This window comes from Drosophila hydei, unplaced genomic scaffold, assembly GCF_003285905.1.
Source record: "Drosophila hydei strain 15085-1641.00,03,60 unplaced genomic scaffold, DhydRS2 tig00000001-arrow-pilon, whole genome shotgun sequence".
NCBI lineage: Eukaryota > Metazoa > Arthropoda > Insecta > Diptera > Drosophilidae > Drosophila > Drosophila hydei.
Window position 1 is genome coordinate 6,095,300 of NW_022045643.1, and position 25,199 is coordinate 6,120,498.

Genomic DNA, 25,199 nt, shown 5'->3' on the forward strand with positions numbered 1-25,199 from the left:
TATTTTTTTTTTGGATACCTACTAATAATAAGAGATGCAAAAGTCCTCAGGGAAGTTAAAGTTTCAGATAGATAAAGGGAGAGAGACACAGAAAGCGTAAGAGATAGAAAGAGGGAAAATAATTGTGATCCATGAACTCACCTCGGTTCATTTTAATAATTTCTTTCTAATTATTTTTCAATTTACTGTTCCAAGTCTCCTTAGCAATTCGCCCATTGGGAAGAACTGGGGAGAAGAGAGAAGATTATAAGCAGAACTGAGAGTAATGCAGTAAAGAAAAGTTTATGCGAGTGTATAACTAGATACTAGAAGATACTGGCAGAATAGAGGGTCTAGCAGAAAGTTAATATTATATAAACCCTTTTATACGCAGTAAAATCCGTCTTCTAGATCTTTTAGTCCGACAAGTGAATACGAACGGTGAATATACGAACGGTTTGATTATATTTATATAGGTATACATACATAAATATATATAAATATATATTTATACTTACAAATATATACATATATATAGTTTTATAAAACCAAAACGTATTTCCATAATAAAAGCGAAAGATCAAGTAATCAAATTATGCGCAAATGAAAACCGCGCAAACGAAAACAACTAAACTAACAAGAAAAACAAATGGAAAATTCGGACAGAAGGAAATGTTCGGCCGCAGATGCCAAAGCCAAAATTTATAGCAACAACAACAGCAACGCGAATGAGCAACAAAGGCAGAAAAAAAGTCTACACAAGACGGGAAACATGTGGCTCGGCGTTCAGTCGCTGCTCGCAGTGGCCGCGTCGCTCGCACACTTGACCAACGCTGGCAGCGCTGCTGGCGCGAACGTTAACGTTAACGTTAGCGTCAATGTCAGCTGTAAGACGCCAACGCAGCCGGCAACATTTCGCGCGTTAGCCATGTTAGGGGTGGCTTTTCGCTGCTACTGCTGCTGTTGCTGCTGCTGTCAACGTCGCTGTTGCTGCCAGCGTCGCTGCTTCGGCTCTTTGGCTTTGGCTTTGGCTGCCTGTGCAGCCATCAAGTGGATTTCAGTTTCATTTTGAACGTCGTGCGTCGAGTACGTGGACGGATTGCCCATAGCATACGCGCGCGTTCTTCGTCTTACGAACCGAGAAACCAACTCGAATCGAATCGACTTGAATTCAATTGAATTGCAGCTGACGTTGTTGTCATTTTGGTCTGGCCAACACTAAGCAGCAGCAACCACAATTGGCAGTAATCAGCGCGCGTGTGAAAACTAAAATAGAAAGAAATAAAATTTCAATCTGAGTTATGCACAGAGATCCACGCGACACCTATGTGAAAGTAAGCGACAAGAAAATGCCCAAAAAATATATTCATCAACAAGATAATAAATTAAATAATAATCGAAGAAAACAAATGAAATTAAGCAAATAAAGTTTAAATTATAAAAAGAATTGTATAAAAAAAATAAAAAACAGAAGGAAATTAAGCCAAAAATTCAAATGAATAGTATATATATATGTTTATGTACATTTATATTGTATATATAATATTTTATTAAAAAATAATTTTATATAAAATCGTTCAATCATATATTCTAACTATAAAATGATTAAAATAAAAATTAAATCGAAGTTGAATTATTTTCAATATATAATTAAATTAAATCAAATTTGAAATCATTCAAAAATAAATTGAAGGAAACATAATACAATTTATTTAAATAATAATCAAAAAGAAATGAAAAATAAAAAATTAAAAAAAATAAAATTGTTCATTTATAGAATATAAAAAGTATACAAACAAATTTTTTTTTGCGGCTTGAAATGAAACAATTTTAATTTATACTTAAAAAATAAGATATATTTGGGATATATTTATAGATATATATACAGCCAGTTATTCAGGGACTCAACTATATATAAATGTTGACCTTATGTGTTATTGTAATAACTCACAATAAATTGAAAAGTTTTTAGAAAAAATTTCAACATGAAAATTTATGTCACAGCCAAAAGTAAATCGAAGACATAAAAAAATAAAAATGAGCAAATGTTGAAAATATTTTTTGTGCGCTAAAAGCGAAAATGAAAATAAAATGTTTATAGATATATATATATATATATAATGTACAGTATGCAGATACATATGTGTATATAAGTTCTACATATACATATATATATATACAAATCGGCAAAAATTATATCATAGCCGAGACGATTTTTAAAAATAGCGCGCTACGAAATTTAGTTTGTTTTTTTTCTCTGCTTATAATTCATGCAAAAAATGTGTCATGCCTGGCAGTATATATATGCACATATATATGTTATTATATATATTTAAACATATATATATATCTATATAGATATCGCAAAAGTGAAATCGACCAGCAGCACAAATCGAGGAAAGAGATACAGATTCTTATAGAGAACTGAACTGAAAAGTTGAGCTCTGCTGCATGTGTTGTCATTAATGATGAGCATATGTTGGCTATGTATACGTTTATTAGCCATATTCCGCTATAAATCAAGGTATATAAGTGCACAGCCTACACGCGACATTTTACTACGCGAGCAACTGGAAACAGCAAACTGGCAAAGATCTAATGACGAGTGTTTTGGCTTGTTGAATTATAAATAAATAAATTTGGCAATATATTCACATGATATCAGGCAACAGTATTTCATGACTTATTTGTTAGCCAAAAGTGAGACTAAACTTGCTTCAAGTGGCTGCCACACACCTGCCTCACACAGACGCCGCTTTGAGAGAGATCATTTCTTGCTGGCTAAAAATGAATTTTAATAAATTTAAAAAGTGTTTTGGAAGGACAGAAATCTACTTATAGATACTACAAGAGGTCCATAAATGAAAATAAATATTTATATTCATATTTTTCAGTTAGGGATTGGACTCTGGGTTACAGTGTTTTGTATCAAGTTAAAACTCTATAGAAAAGTATGACTTAAGTAGATTCAAAGTCTAATGTTACTCATGTTCTGTCAGCCGCTTTATTTAATACTTCCTCCGCTCTCTACTTAACATATTCAAAATGCATTTCATGACTGCGCTAGCCACCCTTAAGAGCAACAAAAGTTATATCGAATGCCACCTGTTTTGACGCGGCACTTGTTCAATTGCCCTGCCTCAGGCTGAGGCGAGCCAGAGAATTTTTTCAATTTTTGTGGCGCATCCTCCAGCCCCTATTAGAGAAAGATAGACACAGAGAGAGAGACAGAGAGGCAGCGTTGGGTCACATTTTGTGTGCACATTTTAATTCATGGTTCGATGACCACAGCGGAAATTCCTTTAATGAGAGCTGCTGAAGCAGAGCGAGTGACCAAATGCACGTGTCCCAGTCGCTCGTAACCTGAACCCGTTGGCCAGGCGAGCAGACAGACAGTTGGCCAGGCCTAAAAGGCTGACCCTCGTGCGTCGTCTCGGTCTGCATTGCATTTCGTTTCATTTCATATCATTTTAAAGCTTTTCACTTCAATTCTGTTTTTTGAAAATGTGTTTTAAAACTGTTTTATGCCAGCTTACTTTTCACGAAATTAAAAATCTGCCTACAAAATAATGCTGAAATGTAAATTGCAAATTATATGCGCGACTGCACATGCTGGGGGGAAGGGGCATGGCAGGTGTAGGCGCTGTAAGGTGCGTGTAATGTGTGCTACGTGCAGAGGAAGCCAAATGGATGGGACACACAGCCCAAGCCCAATTCAGTTGTAGTTGAAACAAATTGGTTTGAGCAAAAGAATATTTAAGATTGGGGAAAATAATTGGATTGAAAAGTGGAAAAGGCCAAAGTGTAAAACAAAAGCAAAAATAAACTGAGAAATACCTAAATTAGATAATGTTAAAAATATTGATTTAAATTTAAATATGAATTATAAATTTAAATAAAAAATGGTAAAAAATATCGTAATAATTTTAATATAAATCAAAATATATTAAAAAATTAATAAATCAAAAAATAAATGTAAGTTATGAATATTATATTAAATTATATAAATAACTTCAAATAAACAAATTGTTTTGTATATCTTTAATATAATTTGTATTTTATAAAAATATAAAACATACAAAAACTTGAATAATAAAAATATAAATATATCACAAATATAAAATATCCAAAATCTTAAATATATAAATATTTATTATTTATTTATTATAATTATCAAATTTGATAAATATTTTCCTACATTTCAATATGAAATTTGTTTAAAAATAAAATATTTATAATAAATAATATATAATTGATAGTCATACATATGTATTTAAACGTATGTATATATTAAAGTTACACTTAAAAAAGTAATTAATTTTATAAAAAGTAATTTCTATACAGAATCTAAAATATGTGTAGAACATAAAAAAATTAAAACAAAAACATAAATTGAAGCTGATTAAAAAATAGTATAATACACAATTTATATTTATTCATCGCACAGAGTTTTCATATAAATTTAGCCAATTAGCTTAACAAATAAAAAGGGTTTAGAAATGCCAACAAAAAAAGGCAAACATAAAAAGTTGACGAGCCAAACGACCAAATAACTACATAAAATACAAAATAAATAAAAGTCAAACAAATAATTCGAAAAAAGACAAAGCAAAGAAGAAAATATTATGATTACAATTATTTATAATTAATAATTAATACACATTGATAGAGCAACAGAAAATAAAGAAAAAAGTTAATAAATAAATGCATAATTTATATGGGATAATATAAACGTATATATAAACATAAGCATATATATATATATATCTATATATGTATCTATATATCTATATATGTGTGTATATAAAACAAACAAAACGCAATAATAAATAATGTAATTTATGCCGCATTAAAATTTTCCTAAATTATAAATCATATGCAAAATGATATTTGGCAAACGCAATCAAAATGTTTTGGATTTATGCAAATGGCAAATGGCAAATGAGATTCATGGAAGAAACGTAAGTAAATTGCAATTAAATTGTAGATATTCCACATAATAATGCTGGCAGTCGAAAGCCAAGTCAAGCGTATGGCATCGGCAGTCAGACGACTCGACAGAAGAGTCGGAGTACCCTTATTGTAAAAATAACTGCCCAAGCACTTGCTTCATTTGTTACAATTACAAAATAACCAAAAAAAAAAACGCAGGAGAAAACTTGAGCTCGAGTTGATGTCGAGTTGATCTTTGATTGGAAGTTTTGTTGGCAACTAAATTTGTAGCATACCTTCAGGTGCACCTGGTCACCGCTCACCTGTTCATCTCCTCACCAGTTCAGCTGTTCGCCGTTCATTTGTTCGTCTCCAGCTTTCAGGTATTTCGTTTCGTTTGTGCAATCAATCAAGCGCATGACTAAGGTCACGGAGCAGGGGTCAAGTGTATCTTCAAAGTGCTTAGACTTTAGGCCTGACTGCACAGCATTTAGTTCGCTTCGAGTACACGCTCAGGCAGACCCCGAGTCCAACTCAATTTCTTTTTAGTTTATTGTGTTATTTTAATGCCTGTCTGCTCGGCTACTTACAAAAATGTAAAGCAAACAGAAGCCAAGGTAAACACAATTCTGTTCCTGCTTTGTCTCCGCCTTTTTCGCAACTCCACGCGAACGAAAACATTCCCAAAATATAAAATAAAAGAAGGAAAAGAATTGAACAACACATTTCTTATGCAAAGGCTAAACAACAAACAAAACACTTTTCCCAAGCTCAGCTTCCCCTTTCTCCGTTGCCCACTCCCCAAGAATTAACATTAAAAAGCCGCGCGCACATTTTGATTTCTCTTCGCGTGTTTTCTCGTGGGTTCTTAAGCTTCGCTCTACGTAAACCTCTGGCACCATCCAGTAAACGGCAACTCTCTCTCTCTTTTTCTCTGTTTTGTTTGCCCTTTGATTGTTGGGAATATTTTCTTTATCAAAGTGCTTTTTCTGCCTCCCCTTTTTCGTAGATGGCTGCGGCTCAGTAAGTGGCAGAATAATTGCCAAATTATGGTAAAAGTTCTCTCCTCTGTCTATAGCTCAAGCCATTTTTGAGCTACGAGCATAAAAGTTGAACATTTATGTATAGAAATTATGAAATTGTGTATGAAATACAGTTAATTAAATAATATTCATTTGAAATATGAATCGCGGCCATTTAAAATGTGTTAACAGCTTGATTGGCTTAAAATCGATATATATCGATTTGTGTTTTATGCTACTTAGCACTTTTTTGTTGACTTTTAACGGAGCTAGTTGAAGTCCAATTTAGTATTTATATTGACTGAAGGCTTTGTATACACAACATATTTATTGTTGATATAAATCATTACATGATTTTCGATATTTTTTTTATCGATTTTCATGTTTTATTTTTATAAAGCGCCGCTTCGATGGACTGACCTAATCGATTTCAAGTGCCTTTTGCAGAGTAAAAATATTGTTTGATCAAAGATAAACAAGCTAATAAAAAAGCAATTAATGCGCTTGTCATAATCAACATGCGTGTGTAGTGAGTGAGTGTGCGTGTGTGTGTATTTGTGTTGTAACTAATTAAACAAAAACATGAACGAAACGTTTGGAAATTGTCGAACCTAATAAAAATATTAATAGTTCTCACACTCGGCAGCCATAGATGTTGCGATTCCAACAGCTAAACAGGCGACTGAGGGACAGAGAGAGAGAGAGAGAGACAGAGTGAGTGAGAGAGAGTGAGAGGTGGGCAGCCGCATAAATATTTGCTTTGCGTATTATGGGGGGTCGCTCATGTTTAGCCATTGTCCTTGTCATGTGTTTGCTCTGCTTTGCATGTCATAAATTGCTGCATAAACAAAGGCGCAGCACAGCACCAGCCACGCCCACGCCCAAGCCGCAAGAGAAAAAAAAAACAACAGCAAAATGTCCAAATGATATTTCGCAGTTTTGTGTTTTGAGACATGTGTCATAAATTCAGATGCTCGGCTGTATAATGATGATGTTTTGGCTCTGCTCCTTTGATGAAAAGGGAAATAGTTTTTCCTTTTGCTCTCCATTCTGCCATTTCTATTTGCCAACTGTCTGGAACTGAAGCTGTTTGGAGTTGCCTTGCTGTTTGCCAACTAAACAAAGCGAAGAGCTCTGTAGTTGCAATGTCTGGCTACACATTTATTTTTTCTATCTTTTTTAGCTGACATTGTCTAGATATTTGGACTCTGTAAGAGTTTGCAGATATCATATATCGAATTGAAATATTATAAAAATTTTATAAAGTATTTTACCTGATATAGAAATGGTATATAAGTATTATAAAATATAAAGAATTTATACGAAAATATATAGACATTTTTTAGAAGTTATTTCTAAAGCAGCTACAAGAGTATCTCAAAGTCGTCAAGACTTTTGCTTGCATTTGTGTTCAGTTCAGTTTGTCTTTTAAAGAGTATCTTCAAGTCTTCCAGTTCTACTCACTTTCAACGCAGCCTTTTTTCACACTTAAAATGCAAAACAACGTGTAATTGAAATTATTTTAAGCAGGATATCTAAAGTCTGATAGAATGCAGTTCAAACATGTCTGCAGAGTGTGCCGTGTTTGTGCAGGTGGCCGGGTTGTCACACCACCTGTTTGTATGGAAACTGGGCAAATGTGGAAAAGTGTAGGAATAACAAGTAAAAAAATGGGATAAGTAAGAAAAACACGCAAATTGTTAACCGCACACACGAAACATTTTTCATGGTTGGTTTATTTATTTGTTTTTGGTTTTTATTTCCCTTTTCTCACATTTCCTTTTATGTTGCGCTGATGGTGTGCGTTGATATTTGGTGATGAATTTACGACAGGCATGCATTCAAATCCGACGCTACACACAGGAGCACACACTTGTGTGTGCACACATATATGGGCATTGCCTTTATTTCTAATCTAAATTTATGTGCAGTTGACCAAGAGTCACAACTCGTTGCCATTATAATTTTTTTAATACGCTATGTTGGGGCATTAAAAATATACGAAGAGGTGTGCAAAAAAATAGTAGTGTTCAGCTTATAAAGCTTAACACAATATTTTGTAAGCAATTAGAAATTAATATGAAGAATAATATTTATTTATATAATTTAAATTTGTGTAACTTTTAGTGAATGCTGAAAACACATATTATATTGATTATAAAATCTTTAGTATTTTGATTTCTACATAGAAATTATAAATATAATTTCTTCAATAACAATTTGTAATGTCAATTTCACGCTAAACACTCTACTCAATGAACTAATAATAATTATTTCTAGTACCTTGACCAAGTTAGTGCATCAAGTCTTCGATAGAGCAACTCTTTCGGTTTCATAACAATTTATTTTATTTTTTTTACTCTCACACCTCTTGGGACTTATCTGAACTGCCCTGTTCCCTGCTCTCAGGCTTCCTATTTTTATATAACATTTTTTTTCTCTGTCACGCAAAGTTGTGTTAAGCACACGTTGGAGAATTGTGGACGATGAATGGAAAGGGAATTTCGCAAATTAATTAATGAAATACTTGGAAAGTTGTGTGTATCTGTCTTTTTATATTGGACCATGTGTCTAATTAGTAAAAGGAGCCAGTCAATTGCCCAATTGCTCAATTCCCAGTCAAGTGAAATTTAAGATCCTGGCATCAAATCCAACTGGGAGAAATTACATTAAAATCCGAAATAATGAAATTGCCAGCGCAATAAAATCATTTTATGATTATGGCGTGTGTGTGTGTGTAAGTCCTGGGCACACACATACACACACCCACGTACCGCCTACTCGGTCTGCTGACAAACTTGCCGATAAATGTCGCCCGGGACAAGGGAAAATGCGTGTGGCATACTTTGCGGTGGGGCGAAGCATGGTGTGGGTGGAGGGTAAGGTATCTTTCGGCTATGACATTCCCTTGCATGGTACGCGCTGTAAATTAATAATATCAACTTTGGCAGCAAATGTCAGAAAAGGGCAAGCAAATAGCTGACGCCCGCCCCCGCTTCTCACTCACTCGACGGCTGACATGAGTCTGCCTGCTCCTTCGCCCACTCCCACACTGTGTGCTTCTGTCAACTTTTTGATGCGTGTGCTCGTGTGCGTGACTTGCTGACTCTTTGGTGTTTACAGCCTGCCGAATCAAACTTCAATGTATGTGACATCTGACTTCTCGGGCAAGCCAAATGAATGCCGCCCTTATGTATGCCACGTAAAAGGCTCTAAGTGCGTTCAACATTCAAATCAAGGAAGTACAGAAAACAATAATAGCAACAACAACAGCAACAACAACAACAAAATTATGATAAATATTTGTGATATATGATATGTTCGCCTGTTGATTGAACCAGCTCCTGAAAGCCCCACTGCTTCGATATCATTAATGTAATTAACAGAATTGTTCTACGTGTACTGTAGATGCAATCTAGATATGTTCTCATATGAGATTGATTTTATATATGTGAGTATATTGAATAAAGCTTTTCTAGTTGTGAATAAAGCTATTCGAAATACTTCATACAAGCCACTAATTTCCTTTTATTTTATATATTTTATATATTATTTATAAATATATTTTATATATACCTTAACTGATTTAATGTTACACTTTCGATTTTGCCTCAATTACCATGTCCAAAATTTTGTTTTTATTTTTCTTTGATTTTCATCTGTTTTTTCCTTTTATTTTTGCATATTTTTTTGCTGCAAGTGAAAGACAAATAAATTGTTAACATGCTGCATTTCAATTTACGCGAAAGCTTTGCCAAATGTCAAGGGTCAGCGAACAATGAGGCACTTGTTAAGTGTTTTTCAGTTGAAACATTTTTCACATTTCAGCAGAGAATGAAATGCAGCCGAAAGAATTGGATTTTATCAGGAATTGTAAATGTTATAAGTAAAATATAAATAAAAAGAATATTAATATGAATATAAAAAAATAAATAAATATATAAAAAGAATAAATTATTTTAAAAAAATATATATAAATATTAAATAAAAATGAATAGGCAAAATAAAATATTTTAATATATTTTAATTATAATTTATATACAACAATAATTTAAAAACATGTGTCAATAATATCTGAAACATTATTTTAAATTCCAAACAAACACTTAATATATATTTTAATATTATGGAACATTAAATATGTACATATTATATAGTTGTGTGAACAGGGGATTTACTTACGTGAAGACTTTTCTTCTTAATAAAATAAACGAATTCAATTTAAGCCACCTTCTCGTTAGTTGGGGCACAACCAGTGTGTGGTTAAACATTTGCCTGCTGGACAGAGAGGCAACACTTTTATAAATTTTTTATAAAAACAGAGAGCCAGTGCTCAGAGCAAGACAAGCACAGCAATCAGCCGATTTTATCAGCGCAAAGAGAAAAAAGAAAAATTTATATAAAAGAAATTGCGAGCTGAAAAAATTCAAACAACATGCAACAAAGTCGAGCGGACGAGAGTAGATTGACTGGAAGCGCCCAAAAAGCGACTCCAGTGCTTCTCTCTCTGCCCACTCTCTCTCTCTCTTTCTCGCTCACTCTGTGTCTGTCCAGAGAGGAGAAGCAAAAAGTGTTGTGAGTGTAAAGTGTTGCACATCAGGCCACAATGGCACTAAGCCAATAAATTAAATCAAACAAGCGCGATAACCATTTCACTTTTGCCATGTCTATCCGCACACACACACACACGCACACATACAGCTGCAACAATGTTGTTCAACAACAACAACAATAAAGTTAAAATGGCGTAAACAGTATAAAAACTGAAATGCATGAGCTTTTCACAGTAGCAGCCGCAGCGACAAAACAAAAACACAGAAAAAATTCTAAAAAAAAAAACTGAAAAAAAAGGCGCTTTAAATGCATTTTAATAAAAGGCAAAAGCGAGAGAGCATGAGAGAGAGATAGAGGGGGAGGGGGGCAGAATGCAGTCAAGTTTGAAAAAGTGTGTGGTAAAAATTTTGTAAAAGCTTTTCTGACACTTGGCTGCGTATATGCCATAAAATATGCTGCATATTGTTGTTGTTGTTGTTGTTGTTGTTGTTGTTGTTATGACTCGTTCATCAATATATAGAAATATGTCTGTGTGTGTGGCAATACCGTTAATTTTTGTCAACACATGAGGACGCCATTTTACTGTCACTGGCAAATTGTTTAAGGCTGTTGCCATGATCGCCAGAAAGTAGCTAAACTGGCTAAGCTAAGATTAACATTCTTGAACAATCTTATCCACTTGTTTCTAAGTACGCACCCGTCTCAGTTATGAAACAAAGCACGTGTCGATTTATCAGTATTTAACTTAGGTTTATTTGACTTCAGCTTACATGTCAAAGCAGTAGATATTTATTAAAATTGCTGTGTGCTGTTTAATGTTATTAGTTAAAACACTTCCCAAATACAAAACGTACATTTTCAGATAAATATATATAGTTAAAAGAAGTAATCTTTCGGTTATAAAAATGAAGTTGGTTTTATCCATGCTTCTCATTGGCCTGGCGGCATTGGTAAGCGCGTTACGACGATCTCCTCTGTAAGTTGGCTTTAATCGTATATCGACTGCAGATCCAAATGCCTTGTGGCCAGTCTAGAAGTCTGGCCAGCAGCTCAATCGTGGTGGATGGCACTGCCGTCAACAGCAATGCAACTAATCCAAATACGACCTCAGTGGCTGTAAGGCAGAGCAATGAGACAGAACTGACGACCGTAGCGCAGCCCGTGACCAGTGTCGTTGTAACAAATATTCGCAGGAAACGCGAGGAGACGGAGCCCACGATGCCCTACGACTTGCATACAATGCACTTGCCATGTGATTTTGATCAGAACGGCAGAGCGCAGGTTATCGACTCGTTTCCCAATCATTGCGTTTGGGTGTGGAATAACAAGTACGTGCACGAGGGCTTCTTTCGGGTGTTCAAGACCTATCAGCTGGAGGCCTTCTTCTTTGGTCAGTACTATGAGCGCTTGAAGCGTTTCGAGATCGATCCACACACCTGGGATTACACCAACACTGGAGTCTAGAAAGTATCAATGTGAGCAAAACATCAAAACACACAACTGACTGTGCTCTTCTGTGGATAATTATTGAATAAGAAAGAACAAGCGCGTTCTCTTTTCATTGGATAGAGCTGAACAGCAAAGGACTACTCTCAATGTGGAATGTATACAGAAGTATCGGAAGTACGTATATGGGAGTATCAGTAATGTCATCAAATGAAAGTGTCAATGAAGAGGGTTGGGCAGCAGAGGACTACCCTAAATGTGGAATGTATCACAAGAAAAGTCAATAGAGAATGAGAGTATATAGGAGTCATCCAATGAAGAAAGTGTGAATACAGAGAGAGGACTGCCCTTCATAGGAAATGTGTTTGGGAGTGTCACTATTGTTATCTCAAAAAGGAAGAGAGCTGAAGAGCACAGGACTGTCCTCAATGTACAGTGTGTATGGTAGTATCACTAATGCCATCAGAAGAAGAAAGTGTCAATGAGAGAGCTGGGCAGCAGACGACTGCCCTTCATGTACGGAGTGTGTGGGAGTATCACCTGTCGTCAGAAGAAAATAAAAAGAAAATTCCAAGTGATAAAAATATTTAAAACTGAATCCAAAAAAGTAGGCGTAACAATTTCGATGAAATGTATATACAAATGTTTGCATGAATATGGCATATTTAAAAGTTCATTGTAGACGAACACGCAGTTCATTTTTCAGTTTTTTAGTGTTTTCACATTTTTCACATTTTCGATATTTTTACTTCTGCCGGATGTTACACTTAATTTTGTACACGACATTTTTCTGACACATTTGACGTTTCAGAGGTGGTATTTTGAATCCTGGCTGAGATGGCCAAGTTTATGCGCATTTATGGTTTTTCTAGATTTTTTAAGCCTGGATTCGCGTGATCATCCGACAAGGGGAAGAAGAGAACAGCAGCTACATCAGCCCGGATCGGTTGCACCACGTCTTTGCAGCCAACGGCAGAGGAGCTCGAATACTTCCAATGCTTGGGCGATGGGGGCTAAGCTATGATAAATTTACGAAGGAACAATTGGAAACAGATCGTAGACGACTGGCAAGCCAGGATCTTAATATAAAATACAGAATTTGATCGTTTCAAGATCGAGCAGAATAGTTGAGCTATTTATATATATGTACAGCATGCAAGTTGCTAAAATCAAATTATTTGTATACAAAATTTAAAAATTCGTGTTACCGTAAAGAACTAAGATTAAATAATTGACGCTTCTTAGAGTATTTCTATCAGCTGATTCTTTCAGTTAACTTGTAGTTCAGGGAATAGAATTAAATGCGAACTGCATCACAATTGTGGAAGATGGACAGTTTTCGCTCCCATTGAATATTCATAAATGTCGACTAAAATTTGCAGCTTGGCTTAAGCCTTTAATGCAGCTAAGCACCTTTGCAGCTGGAAGTGTGCGTTGGCATGCTATAAATTTAAATTAGTGCGCATTGAGGAGGCTTTCGTATCATAATTATCTAATCATGTACTTAAGAGTGTTGAAACCGAGTTCTCGTTCAGACAAAAGGGCACATTGAAACAGTTGCCAACTGAGGCGAGAAAAAGCCGCTGAGGTCACGCTAAAAGCGTTCAAGTTTTGTGGCCAAAAAAGAGAAGGACAATATATAAACAAAAAGTTAGCTCCCTTTGGACGTTATAAAATACGAAACTACTTAGCCGCGTTGATGAATTGTGACATTTTTATGGGTTTGTCTTTGCGCCGAGGCAAAAAAGCGAGCAGCGAAAGCCAAAGGCAAATGGCCAATGCTTTTGGCTTAGCCACGGCCATAAACAATATGGTCAGCCAGTTGGAGATTCTAGATCCTGGCCAGCATGCATCTACCATTCGCTTAAAATATTGTGCAAATTATGAAAGTGCCAGCAGCACAGAAAAATAAAAACAAAAAATATCAAAGAAATATACTCGCATATCTGTGTGTGTGTGTGTGTGTAAATAAATACTTTTAATGCGCGATTCACGTGTCGCCAACGCGTTCGACGCTTGGCTAAGCCATAAACATAACTCAGGCATATTTATAGTTATGCCCGAGCATGATTTATGTGCTCCTTAGCCCCTCTTTAATTAAAACGAGCGCTAAAACTTTTCCATTTTGGCATTTGCCGAACGCCAAGTTTTTAGGCATGAAAATCATTTTTCCATGGCACTCCATAACACTTAATTGGCCGTTTCTCAGCCCGTTGCCATTTAATGATCGGCAACAGCTACAGGTGAAAGCGAACTCACCTGAGCCCGTCCAAGAGCCAGCTTTAAGTGACACTCGGTGACACAATGGAGGCCCCTAATGGCATAGCTGGCACTAGAAAATATTTCAATTGCTGCGTATTTATCGTCAGTTTATCGAACTTATACCTTATCCGAGCAGTCCACAGGTAGCAGCGTTTAGCTGTGAGAAAGCTCCCACTACCTGCTGCGATTTCATATCCGTTTCATGCGCTTTCCCACTCGTTTTTATGCATTGCATCATTTTTTGTGCGACTTTATCAAGGCTTCGGCGTTGCGTCTCTTCGCTCACTTATTGTTCCCTAATGTCTAATAAAAATATACAAACTGAACAATCTTTGTGCTCTTTCTTTCTTCTTTTTCCTTTTCATTTTTTTACAAATATTTATCTGCGTCCCATTGCGATTGCCTCAGTTGTCGACTATCAATGGCAATTTAACAGCGTTCTCGTGCGTATACGTAATATCGTATACTTAATATGCAGACATTCCGATATGCAGCGCCCTGCTGAGCAGCAGATGCTAGCGTGTGTGGGTGGGAATGGGCAATGGTTGGCAAAAACTTTTTCTTTGTGACTTGCTGACTGTTCATTAGAGGCCGAAGAGAACGTGCAAAGATAAACAGCAAACCATTAAACGATATCTCATCAAGAAAATCGCCTTAAATATGTTTCTGCCTAATTTCCCACGATTGTGTATAGGTGTGTGTGTGTATGTGAATGTGTGTGTGTTGGAGAATGGCCGTCCAGTCAACCATCCATCCAACCATCCGGCATATGCATACAAAAGCAATTTAGCCCATCTCTGCCTTCTCTCTCTCTTTCAGAATCCCAAAGGCCATTGTACATAAGCAAAAAGTCGCTAGAAAATAGAAAAGTAGAAAAACAAAACAGAAATAAGAAAAATCTAATAATTTTTTATGTATTTTTCTCTTTCAGCTCTTGGCTCTCTTACAGTTGAATGACCACAAGGCCAAAGCGAGACCAGAAGAACGCTGAAAAGGTAGAGAGAAACGGCAAAAACCGAAATGAGAAATGTCGCAAAAGAAATAAGAAATTAAATGAAGCAACAGCCATGTGTGTGCCCTGTGTGTGTGTGACGCACAACACATAACGGGAAATTATGTGGCACATCCCATGAAAAAGATGCAAACACAGAAAAGGATCAGAACAACGTGCCAAAACAAGATTAACAAGCCAATGCTAAGCGACCAAGATAAATTACAACTGAACCACAAATAAGCAAGCGACTATAAAATACCAAAAAAAAAAAATAATACAAAAAATTGAACTAATTAAAAATATTGAAAAAGAAATATGAATGAATCAAGTCTCATATATGATAATAAAAATTTCTTATCAATTTAATATTTACTCAAAATTAAAAATACTACATAAATACGAGATTACTAAGAAATACTAAAATATCTAAAATATTTACTTCATTATGATATAAAATTAATCAAGAAAAAATAATGATTTTGTATGAAAAATCTTCACAATCTTCCATTAAAAGTACCAAAGCATATAACAAAAAATATCATAAAAATATCAAAGAATTACAGAAAGAAATTGCCAATTAAAATAGAAACCAGTATGCCTCTCCTAAGATAGACCATACGCATGCAGATACTTCGCAGCAGCTTGCCATTTCCTTTTTCATCTCTTGACTGTTTTTGCTCTTCCCTCGTGCAATTTGATGCCACTTCATTTGGCTGCTTCAGTTACTTCGCAGCAGATATTTTAATTTTGCACGCGCCAGCTGTTTAAGCTGATTAATGACAGCCAACAGAGAAAGCGGCTGTCAATCAAGGACGCTCAGGACGAGACACACAGCCAGCTACTACTAGAGCAAGTGGGAGCGAGCGAGGGAGCGGTGTGGGCAGGGTCAGCGCGAATAGACAGCTAGTTAGTTCCCTGGCAGCTGACTTGACGGCCATTTAAAGCAAATTACTTTAAGCTATTCAACAAATTGCAACAGCAAAGAGTAAGAAAAATTATGAAAAATACTGCGCTAAGCAAGTCAAGTTAGCGGGCAGGTAAAGAAGCAATTGAAAATGGTGAATAGATGATTAGATATTAGAAATATGTGCAGCAGTGGGTATTAGAAGGGTCTTGAAGATCTTTTGAGTTGAGTAAAGAAAACTGTTGATATATTATATATATTGAAACTTCTCTTTGTGCTTGTAATTAATTATTCGAAGCGCATTTAAGATTGAAAAAATTGTTTTGCCATTTCTTTAAACAATTTAAAGATATTATTTATACTTCAAATAATTCTTTATCAATTTGTAATAATTTTCAAGTCATATATTACATAATAATTTGTATTTTAATTTTAATATACCTAATTTCTTTTGCTTCTGCTCGCAAAAATTATGAATATATTTCACTTAATTATGAGAACACCTTGAAAGCAGTCGATCTAAAGGCAATCAGCCTTAAAATTACAAATGACGCAAAAGATGAGAAAGAAACTTTTCGGCAAACGTCAAAAGGCAACAGAAACTTGAGCAAACTAACGAAATGAGAAATAAAATATATATACACTATATATATATGTTCTATAGCTGTGCTGGCAGTTGACTTTTGGTGGTCACTGTGTGCTAGAAACTGGCCAAGCGTTGTGTGTGTCTATCAACGGGTATATGTATATAAATTATATGTTTTCCAGTCCTGTGGTGACTGAAAGTTAGGTTGAGAGGCGACTGTGCCTCTTATTGCTGGCCTCGGGCTCAGACAATGAAATAAGCCATTTAACGAGCAAATGACGGAGTGAATATTTATTTAAGCGGTTTACTGGAAGAACGCTTTTTAACCCTGCTTTTAATTGTTCTTTTTTGAATAATCGAAACAGTTAATTTTATTGGTTTTTCTTATTATATTCACTATTTTTAGTTTTACTTATATGACACCAATTTTTAGCATGTCCTATCAGTACGAGTTAAAACACGAGACTGATCTATATTTTTACAAATCATAGCCTCACCGGCGTAAGTAGAGTTGCCCTTGCCAGGGCTGTTCCTTAACTTGTCTAGCACCCGATAATAAGTGTTGAATAATACCTTACATTAAGTGTTATAAGCTAACTAAGTGTTATAAGTTAACTACCCCCCCCTCAAGTGTAAGGTCGTCCTCGACCGACCCAATTCCAGCGACGACTCCTCGCAAGTGCTTCGCGGACTTCTTTGCGTCGATGATCCACCAAAGAGTGAAGCCAATGCAGATTAAAGCACAGCATATGGCTCCTCTTTCGGAGTGCCGTACAACGACACATCATCAAAGTGCACCATTTCGGTTCCTTGGTCGCATATTAGCAGCGGTGACCAGCGAGTCGGTGCAGGTGTTCTCGAATGAAATCCGCAAGTCGTTCTCATTCACATTCAATACGGAGCAGTATGAGCAGCGTACTGATTCTTCGCTATCGCCGTTCAGCAGGCGCTTACTAAGCTTGCTCTTGCGCCTACGTATGTGGCGTCTGTTGAAGCTGTTGGTGCACGACGTGGACGTGGGCCTTGGCATCGGATGATGCATACCAAAGTTGTGCAGCTGCAGCGACTTGAGTGTGGCTGGCGCCGTCGATGACTGGCCGTGCACGTGCCCGTGATGGCCGTGATGACTGTGTCCCACCACTCCAGCGATGCTATGAGCCGTTACTGGACGAGTGATGTGTGTAGTCTGTCGGCGCGCTCAGCTGGCGATTGAATTCGGCCTTGCGGCGCGTCAAGTCCGTCAGGCAGTATTTGTTCAGATGGCCGTTGCTGGAGACAGGGCTCTTGGGCGATGATGCCAGATGCTGCGTATAGGCCGAAGGAGTTGCTGCTCACGCTTAGCTTATTGCCGGCGTTGTGCAGCAGATTGTTACAGTTCTTGCCGCTGATCTTGGCCGACTTTTGCCCGTCGTCGGTATCGTGTTGCTGCTGCTGCTAGCCGCCCTGTACTCCTTGTCGTCGCTCTCGCTGCGCACCGATGCTCGATACGCAGGAAATGTCTTCGTCTTGCTCTTCAGAGAGCCGTTCAGCAGTAGCTGCTGTTGCCGTGCGGCAACTGCCGACAATGCCGGCAGCTGCAGTTGACGTGACGCCGCTGCCGATGAGGATGAGGATGAGCCGGCAGCCGTGGCAGGTGTCGACAGAGATGGGCAGCGGTTGGAGCAACCTGTGGCTGTGAAACTTCTTGAATTAATGCAGTTGGCGGTGTTTTGGGGATTTCTTGACTTGGTTCTAGTATGGATGAAGAGTCGCTTGGCTCTGCCGCCGCGAAGAGTTCGTTAGTTGTTGCTGGCTGATGAGCTTCTACTGTTGGTGGTGGTGCCGTGAACAAGGGGGTTTCCTCAACGATTCCGCTTGTAGATTTGCATGCTGTGGTTCTGGCTTAGCATCCAACTATGGGGCGAATAGAGCTGTTGCTGGTTCTTGTGGACGACAGGATAAATCGTAATTTTTCTGCAGGCTTTTTTAATTTTTGGGAATTTGGTTATAAAATGTATAGTGTTGATGGATTCCTCTAGCCAAATTGATTTTAAATCTGAGGAGTCCAAAATGTTTGGGCTAACAATGAGCCTTCGCGAGAGTAATAGCAAGCATTAAACTTTGCAACTCCATCGTCCGCATTCTGTTTCTGGACAGTGTTTCAGTGTTTCAAATAAATAAATCAATAAAATCAATTTGTGAGTTTTGGCTATCCCGAGAACTCCACTGACAGCAAATGTTAACTGGTTAAGTTGGTCTTGAACCTCAGTGTTTACTTCTATCCGTCTACTGTTGGCATTCATTAGTCGCATTTCAGTGGACCTAGTCTGCTCTAAATCACCAGCATCGGGTGTACCCGCCACCAAAATGTTTTATAAAAACTATGCCAAGTGGCTAAAGGTAAATAGAAAACTATATCTAACTTATTCGAAATTGCCTAGCGGCTTAAAAAAAAGGTGTAATAAAAAAAAACAAGGGAGTCATCTTAGGTTGTCCTTGTGGACCACCCTTCCTTTAATGAGGACCTCGGTCCCCAGGTCTGCTTCCACGGCCTTCTCGACACATAAAGGTGTGAGTTTGTTTCCGAGCCGTCGGTTGGACTTGACCAAATCCTTGTCACCAACATCGAAGACTCTATTCTGCCGCTTTGCGTTCTCCCTAGCTCTGAGCGTCGTCTGAGCGTTTCTGATCTTTTCTTCTATCTTTTCTTGTGGCTCTTGTTTTTTGGGGTGTCTATCATACTTAGCCCTAGCACATGTTTTGCAGTTTTGTACTATTTCCTTGGCAATTTTTGCCATCCGTGGAAAGTAGTACTCCGAGAGTACCTGCTTAACATTTTCCTGTGCAGACCTATGGGCCCTATTATGCTCGACTGTGAGGATTTCCCTTCCTTCTCCAACCGCAAATATGTCCACTACGCGATTTTTGCAATGCCAGAACTTTGTGGCTGGGTATCTTCGCACCAATGCATCTTGTATCATTGCAAGCGTGTGTAAATTACAGTGGAGAGCATTTATGCATTTGGGTGAGACTACATCTTCGAGCTCGTCTAGCAGCGATTCGACGCATGTATAGCTGATCAAGTAGCGTTTCTTATTTCCAAAAAGAATAAAACTTCGTTTTAAGGGGAAACGCGCCTCTTCTAGCACTATCTGGTTTTGAAAACAGTTCAAGGGTTTGTCTGTCGTCTCAATGGTGTTGGTGAGAGATACCTCACTGTGGATCGTTGCTGCGCAGGACTCAATTTCTTGCTCATTTATAGCGTTGAGCTGCTGTCTTGACAAGGCATCCGCAACCAGATTGTCCTTGCCAGGTTTATAGAAGATACGTGCATTAGACTCGTCAATGCGCGCTTTCCACCTTTTGATTTTCGCATTTGGATTAGATTCCGAAACTGCGAAGGTCAAGGGTTGATGGTCAGTGAAGATATTAATGTCTTTCACCCCATACAAATAGTGCCTTAATTTGGCAAGTGACCATACAATGGCCAATAACTCTCTCTCATTGGTTGCATAGTTAACCTCACTGTCCTTCAATGTTCTTGAAATCATTGTTATAGGACGACCCTCTTGAGACAAAACTGCACCTATGCCGTGAGCCGAAGCATCGGTCGTTAGATCGAATGGCTTCTTAAAATCGGGGTACCTGAGCATTACATTCTCGGATGACAAAATATCGCGCAACTTCTGAAATGCCCTCTGCTGCACTTCAGAGAATTGAACCTTTATATTTCTGGACCTATGCTTACTGACTGTTCCATTTTCACCCTTCAGGATATTCGAGATGGGTCTTGCTATTGCGGCGAAGTCCCTAATGAAACATCTGTAATAACTTGCGAGGCCTAGAAATAATCTAACCTCGAACAGCGTTTTTGGTTCTGGATACTCCTGTATTGCCCTAACCTTTTCAGGATCCGTCGTGGTGCCAGTGCTGGTGACTACGAAACCAAGAAAGTTCACGCTTTTCTTAAAAAAACGTGACTTTTTGACGGAGACCCTCATGTTTGCTTTGTATAAGCTTTTTAGGACCCGATCCACGTGTTTAATGTGGGATTCCTCATCTTCTGAAAAGATGATTACGTCATTGACATCAACATAGCAAAATTTGCCAATCTGCTCTCGCAGTATGTCGTCGATGGTTCTTTGAAAAATGCTTGCTGCATTCTTTAATCCAAAGGGGAGTCTTTTGAACTCGTATTTCCCCCCGTTCACAGAGAAAGAGGTTTTTTCACGGTCGCGTTCAGCGAGTATGATCTGGTGATAACCAGACTTGAGGTCTAATGTTGAAAAGAATTTGGCTCTCCCCAAATTCCCCAATATCATTGATATATTTGGCATAGGGTATTTGTCCGGCACGGTTTTTTCGTTAAGTTTACGAAAGTCCATTACCAACCTCATTTTCCTATTGCCCGCTTCATAAGTGCCCTTCTTGTCTACTACCCATATTGGGTTATTGTAGGGAGAGACGGACTTTTGAATTATATCATTCTTTAGTAGATCTTTGATTTCTTTATTAACGAAATCAGCCGCTCCCATTGGATATGGGTAAAGCTTGGTATAGATCGGTTGCTCATCTATGGTCCTAATGGTAGCCACGACTGATGTGTTATACGGCAACGTCTCGTCTGGGTCTGCAAAGGCCTTTTGTCTGGTCTTCAGCATTTTCAAAAAAGAACTTCTAACTAATGGGGATGCATCTGCTATTTGTTCAGCTAACTCATTAATTCTTTGAGTCAATGCATGCTCCCTCTGCTGGTTTACAGCAGCCTGTTCGGCTAAAGCTTTGCTGATAGCCGTCCTTATTACTTCCGTAAGCTGATCTACATCCATTCTACCTGATGGTGGGAGAACTGCACAGTCGGAATCTGAGTCGCTAGACTGCCTGCGAGGGTTTCTCTATTGGTTGAACCGAGACATGCGCAGGTCAGTGGTCGCGAAAAATAAAACGGGCCGTCAGAAGATGGGTCGAATTACGTCGCAGTTCTGAACTACGAGAACTGCATGCACAACTTCAGACACACAGAAAGTAACACAATGTAATTTTATTGACGATCTGAATGATCAATTGCTGCCACTAAAATTCCCAAAGTAGTCACTCTCACTTGGTTCTGATCATTAATTTTTTTTTTTTTTTTTTTTACATGCAATTGCAATATAAAATACTCGCTAGTCCTAGCTATTTTTTTATAAAATAAATTTTAACACTTTTTGTGTTTGAAGAAAAATTTTGGCTAGAGTATCCACTTACAAGATTCAACTAACACAAAACAAAAAAAAAAATCCCTTTATAAGATCTGTCAATTGCAGCTCCCGCGCTGCTGTCTTAATTGTTGTTGGTTGTGGAGTCCGACCACTAGTTGGGCGCCAATTATATGTTTTCCAGTCCTGTGGTGACTGAAAGTTAGGTTGAGAGGCGACTGTGCCTCTTATTGCTGGCCTCGGGCTCAGACAATGAAATAAGCCATTTAACGAGCAAATGACGGAGTGAATATTTATTTAAGCGGTTTACTGGAAGAACGCTTTTTAACCCTGCTTTTAATTGTTCTTTTTTGAATAATCGAAACAGTTAATTTTATTGGTTTTTCTTATTATATTCACTATTTTTAGTTTTACTTATATGACACCAATTTTTAGCATGTCCTATCAGTACGAGTTAAAACACGAGACTGATCTATATTTTTACAAATCATAGCCTCACCGGCGTAAGTAGAGTTGCCCTTGCCAGGGCTGTTCCTTAACTTGTCTAGCACCCGATAATAAGTGTTGAATAATACCTTACATTAAGTGTTATAAGCTAACTAAGTGTTATAAGTTAACTTATATATACACTACATATATATATTTGTACTTCTGATTGCATTTTGTATTTGTATTTGTATTCGGACCACTCAATGTGTCCAGTCACGTTTTCATCAACAACATTTTGGCTAAGTTTTTGGTTAATATTATTTGTTTGTTGTTATTCTTGCTGTTGCTGTTGCTGCGGTTCTCCCTCGCTCTCTCGCATTCCACGCTATTTATTTATTTTGCTCGGTTCGTTCGTTTTTGGTTGGCAAGTGCCAAAAGGCAAATATTGCGCATACGCCGCGTGTGTGCGGCCTTCGACGAAATCAATAAGCGGCTGCCTCTAAAATATATACAAATCGCCAACATGGTCCAGTTGCTGCTGGACAAACAAACAGCAGCAAGAAATCGCACAAATATTTCCAAGCATACTTTTAGGAAATAGCAATTGACCACGCCTCTGTCCTTCGCCCTTCGTCTTTTCCTATTCAATAAAACCAATTTTGTTTCTGTTTGCCTTTAACCCAAAAAAAAGAAGGAAAAATTAGAAGTTTAATCATGAAATTCTTGAAAACTTTTCTTCATTATGATTAAGTTTCACAGCATCTAAACGAATTTTGTCTTAAATGTATTTAATTTAGTTTTCTCGTTCAAGTCTCAATTTCGAGGCTTTAATTTCATTTGACATATTTAAATTATTGAATTTGCGCAATCAGATCCCATTGCTCAGACAAGAGCAAATTCTCAATAAATAAATCACTGAAATCTGAAATAATATCAAAGCAAATTGAATGCGTATCAATTGCAATTGAAGCACGTGTGAAATTCGATTTGAGAGCAAATAAACTTGAGAAAACTTGAAAGCGTAAATTTGCATGCGTTATAATCACAGGCTCAGAAACAAAAGATAATCGTCAGGGAGCACACTTAAGTCACGTATCAATGGCAATTGTAAACGAAGCCCTATCGCATCAAACGCATAGAAAGGAAGTTGCTAAGACGAGCTATAGCTACCTGTGACAGTAATTTAAAGAAAGTTTATGTAATTGAGGCAACAATAAATTGATTTGATTGATAAATTAAGATACTAAAGCTGTCTAAATATACTTTTGATAGAGAATAACATTAAATACATTTGATAAAGAAATGAATTGCGACAGAATTATTATTATAATGTACTTTCAAAATAAAAATTTAATAATAAAGTTAAATAAAACTAATAATAGATACAGATAATAATAAATAAATTAAAAAAATATAAAATTAAATCAAAATAATTTTAAAAAATAAAAAAATAAAAATAACATATAAGAAAATAATAATAATATTATTAATAATGAAAATAACTAAAAATTACACTTTAATAAATATGTTAAAATAAAAACAACTAAAAATAAATAATAAGAAAATTAAGAACGTAAATAAAAATCAAAATAATATAATTAGACTTAAAATAATTTAAATTTCGCCTACTCCTCGCACTCCTATATTAATCTACGTACCTTCTCCTGTTTTTCTTTCAATTTTTTCAATTTTCTTTGCAGCTCCTTTGCATAATGTTCAATGATTGTAACTTATCAGCAGAATTGTGAGAAATAAGTGTAAATCAGTGTAAAGGAAATGAAATTGCAAACAAGAGAAGTTCAGAAGAAAAGCCAAAAGAAATAAGAATATATCAAACAAACCATAAAAATCAACTAAATGCCAAAGCGACACAGCAACAGAACTAAAATCTGACAACGAGAACAGCAGCAGCAACAACTGACAAACGAATAAGCGAACCGAAAGGACCCAACAAATACACTCGCCCCTACTCCTGCTAGTCCTGCTTCTCCTTGAATGTGCGTGAGTGAGGCAAAGGCAAAGGCAAAAACTCAAAGACCAAAGACAAAAACCAATAAATAGAAACCGAACAACAACAACAACCTTGGCAACATTACGTACGACGAGCTGGCAACACTTACAACACTGGCAACATGTTGCTGAGGCGCTTACAACACAGCGGCAGCAACAGCAACAGCCCAGCCAGAGCGCCCTCGCCCCCAAACCCAAAGCTAATCGGATTGACAAGGCGACCTACAACAACAACAACAGCAACAACAACATTTGGCACATGGCTCTGGCCACTGCTCTGCCTGACAGTTGTTGCTCATGTCAGCGCCGAAATAGGTAAGTGCACCCAACCCCACCCACTATACATATATACCTATATAATTGCCAACAAAAATAGGAATTAGAATTAAAAATGAAAAAATTATAGGCACAGCCGTGGGCAGGTAGATTACGATTCTATCAAACAGCCGAAAGACATTAAAAAGTGAATTATCATTAGCATAATTATGCGAGGGCCAAAGCAACCCCAACGCATAGAAACATACACGTATATATATATAAGTCATATATATATTTATATATATATATATCATATACGTAAATGAAATTGAATTTGTGGCTTTGGAAAACTATCGAGCAATCAAATTTAATTACGCATTTACAAATTATCGTTGGAGTTTGAAATTGAAATTATTTCAAATGTGCTATGAGACGAACGGGCAGAGTTTTGGGTTCTCATTAGCAGCCTATATTGTGTTTATTTATATAAATTAATATGTTCTCCCATTATTCAAGATTTATTTATGCAACATCTACTAAAATGTTTGATTTATATACATAAATATTATTTGTTGTGGCTAGAGCTAAATGCATCGACTCTATATATTGAATATTTGTCTCTAATATATCTATTTCATTAGAATAT

At 36.9% G+C, this 25,199-nt stretch overlaps 2 protein-coding genes across 15 annotated transcripts in view; both read left to right on the forward strand.

The window, feature by feature from the left end:
* The first annotated feature begins 1,061 nt into the window (after positions 1-1,061).
* The window catches only part of LOC111595754 (hemicentin-1), an 89,048-nt gene continuing 64,910 nt past the window's right edge, over positions 1,062-25,199 (forward strand). For 12 of the 13 annotated variants that reach the window (XR_002751215.2, XR_002751217.2, XM_023309623.2 and 9 more), the window contains exons 1-2: positions 1,062-1,313; positions 23,986-24,610. Coding sequence is in view for 11 of the 13 variants with exons in the window: in XM_023309623.2 (XP_023165391.2) it covers positions 24,418-24,610 (193 nt within the window). In the remaining 2 variants the exon portion in view is untranslated. Of the gene's footprint in view, positions 1,314-15,126; positions 15,191-23,985; positions 24,611-25,199 lie in introns of those variants that run through there. The other variant, XM_023309617.2, reaches the window with a different exon arrangement.
* On the forward strand, positions 11,283-13,164 carry LOC111595755. Of its 2 annotated transcripts, XR_002751218.2 has the most exons (3): positions 11,283-11,437; positions 11,496-12,746; positions 12,806-13,163. XR_002751218.2 is itself a non-coding variant. In XM_023309628.2 (2 exons), the coding sequence occupies exons 1-2, from the start codon at positions 11,393-11,395 to the stop codon at positions 11,949-11,951; spliced, it is 501 nt and encodes a 166-aa protein (XP_023165396.1). In that variant the 5' UTR covers positions 11,283-11,392; the 3' UTR covers positions 11,952-13,164. The 2 variants fall into 2 exon arrangements, 1 of the variants encoding a protein (XP_023165396.1); XM_023309628.2 differs by having other exon boundaries at positions 11,496-13,164.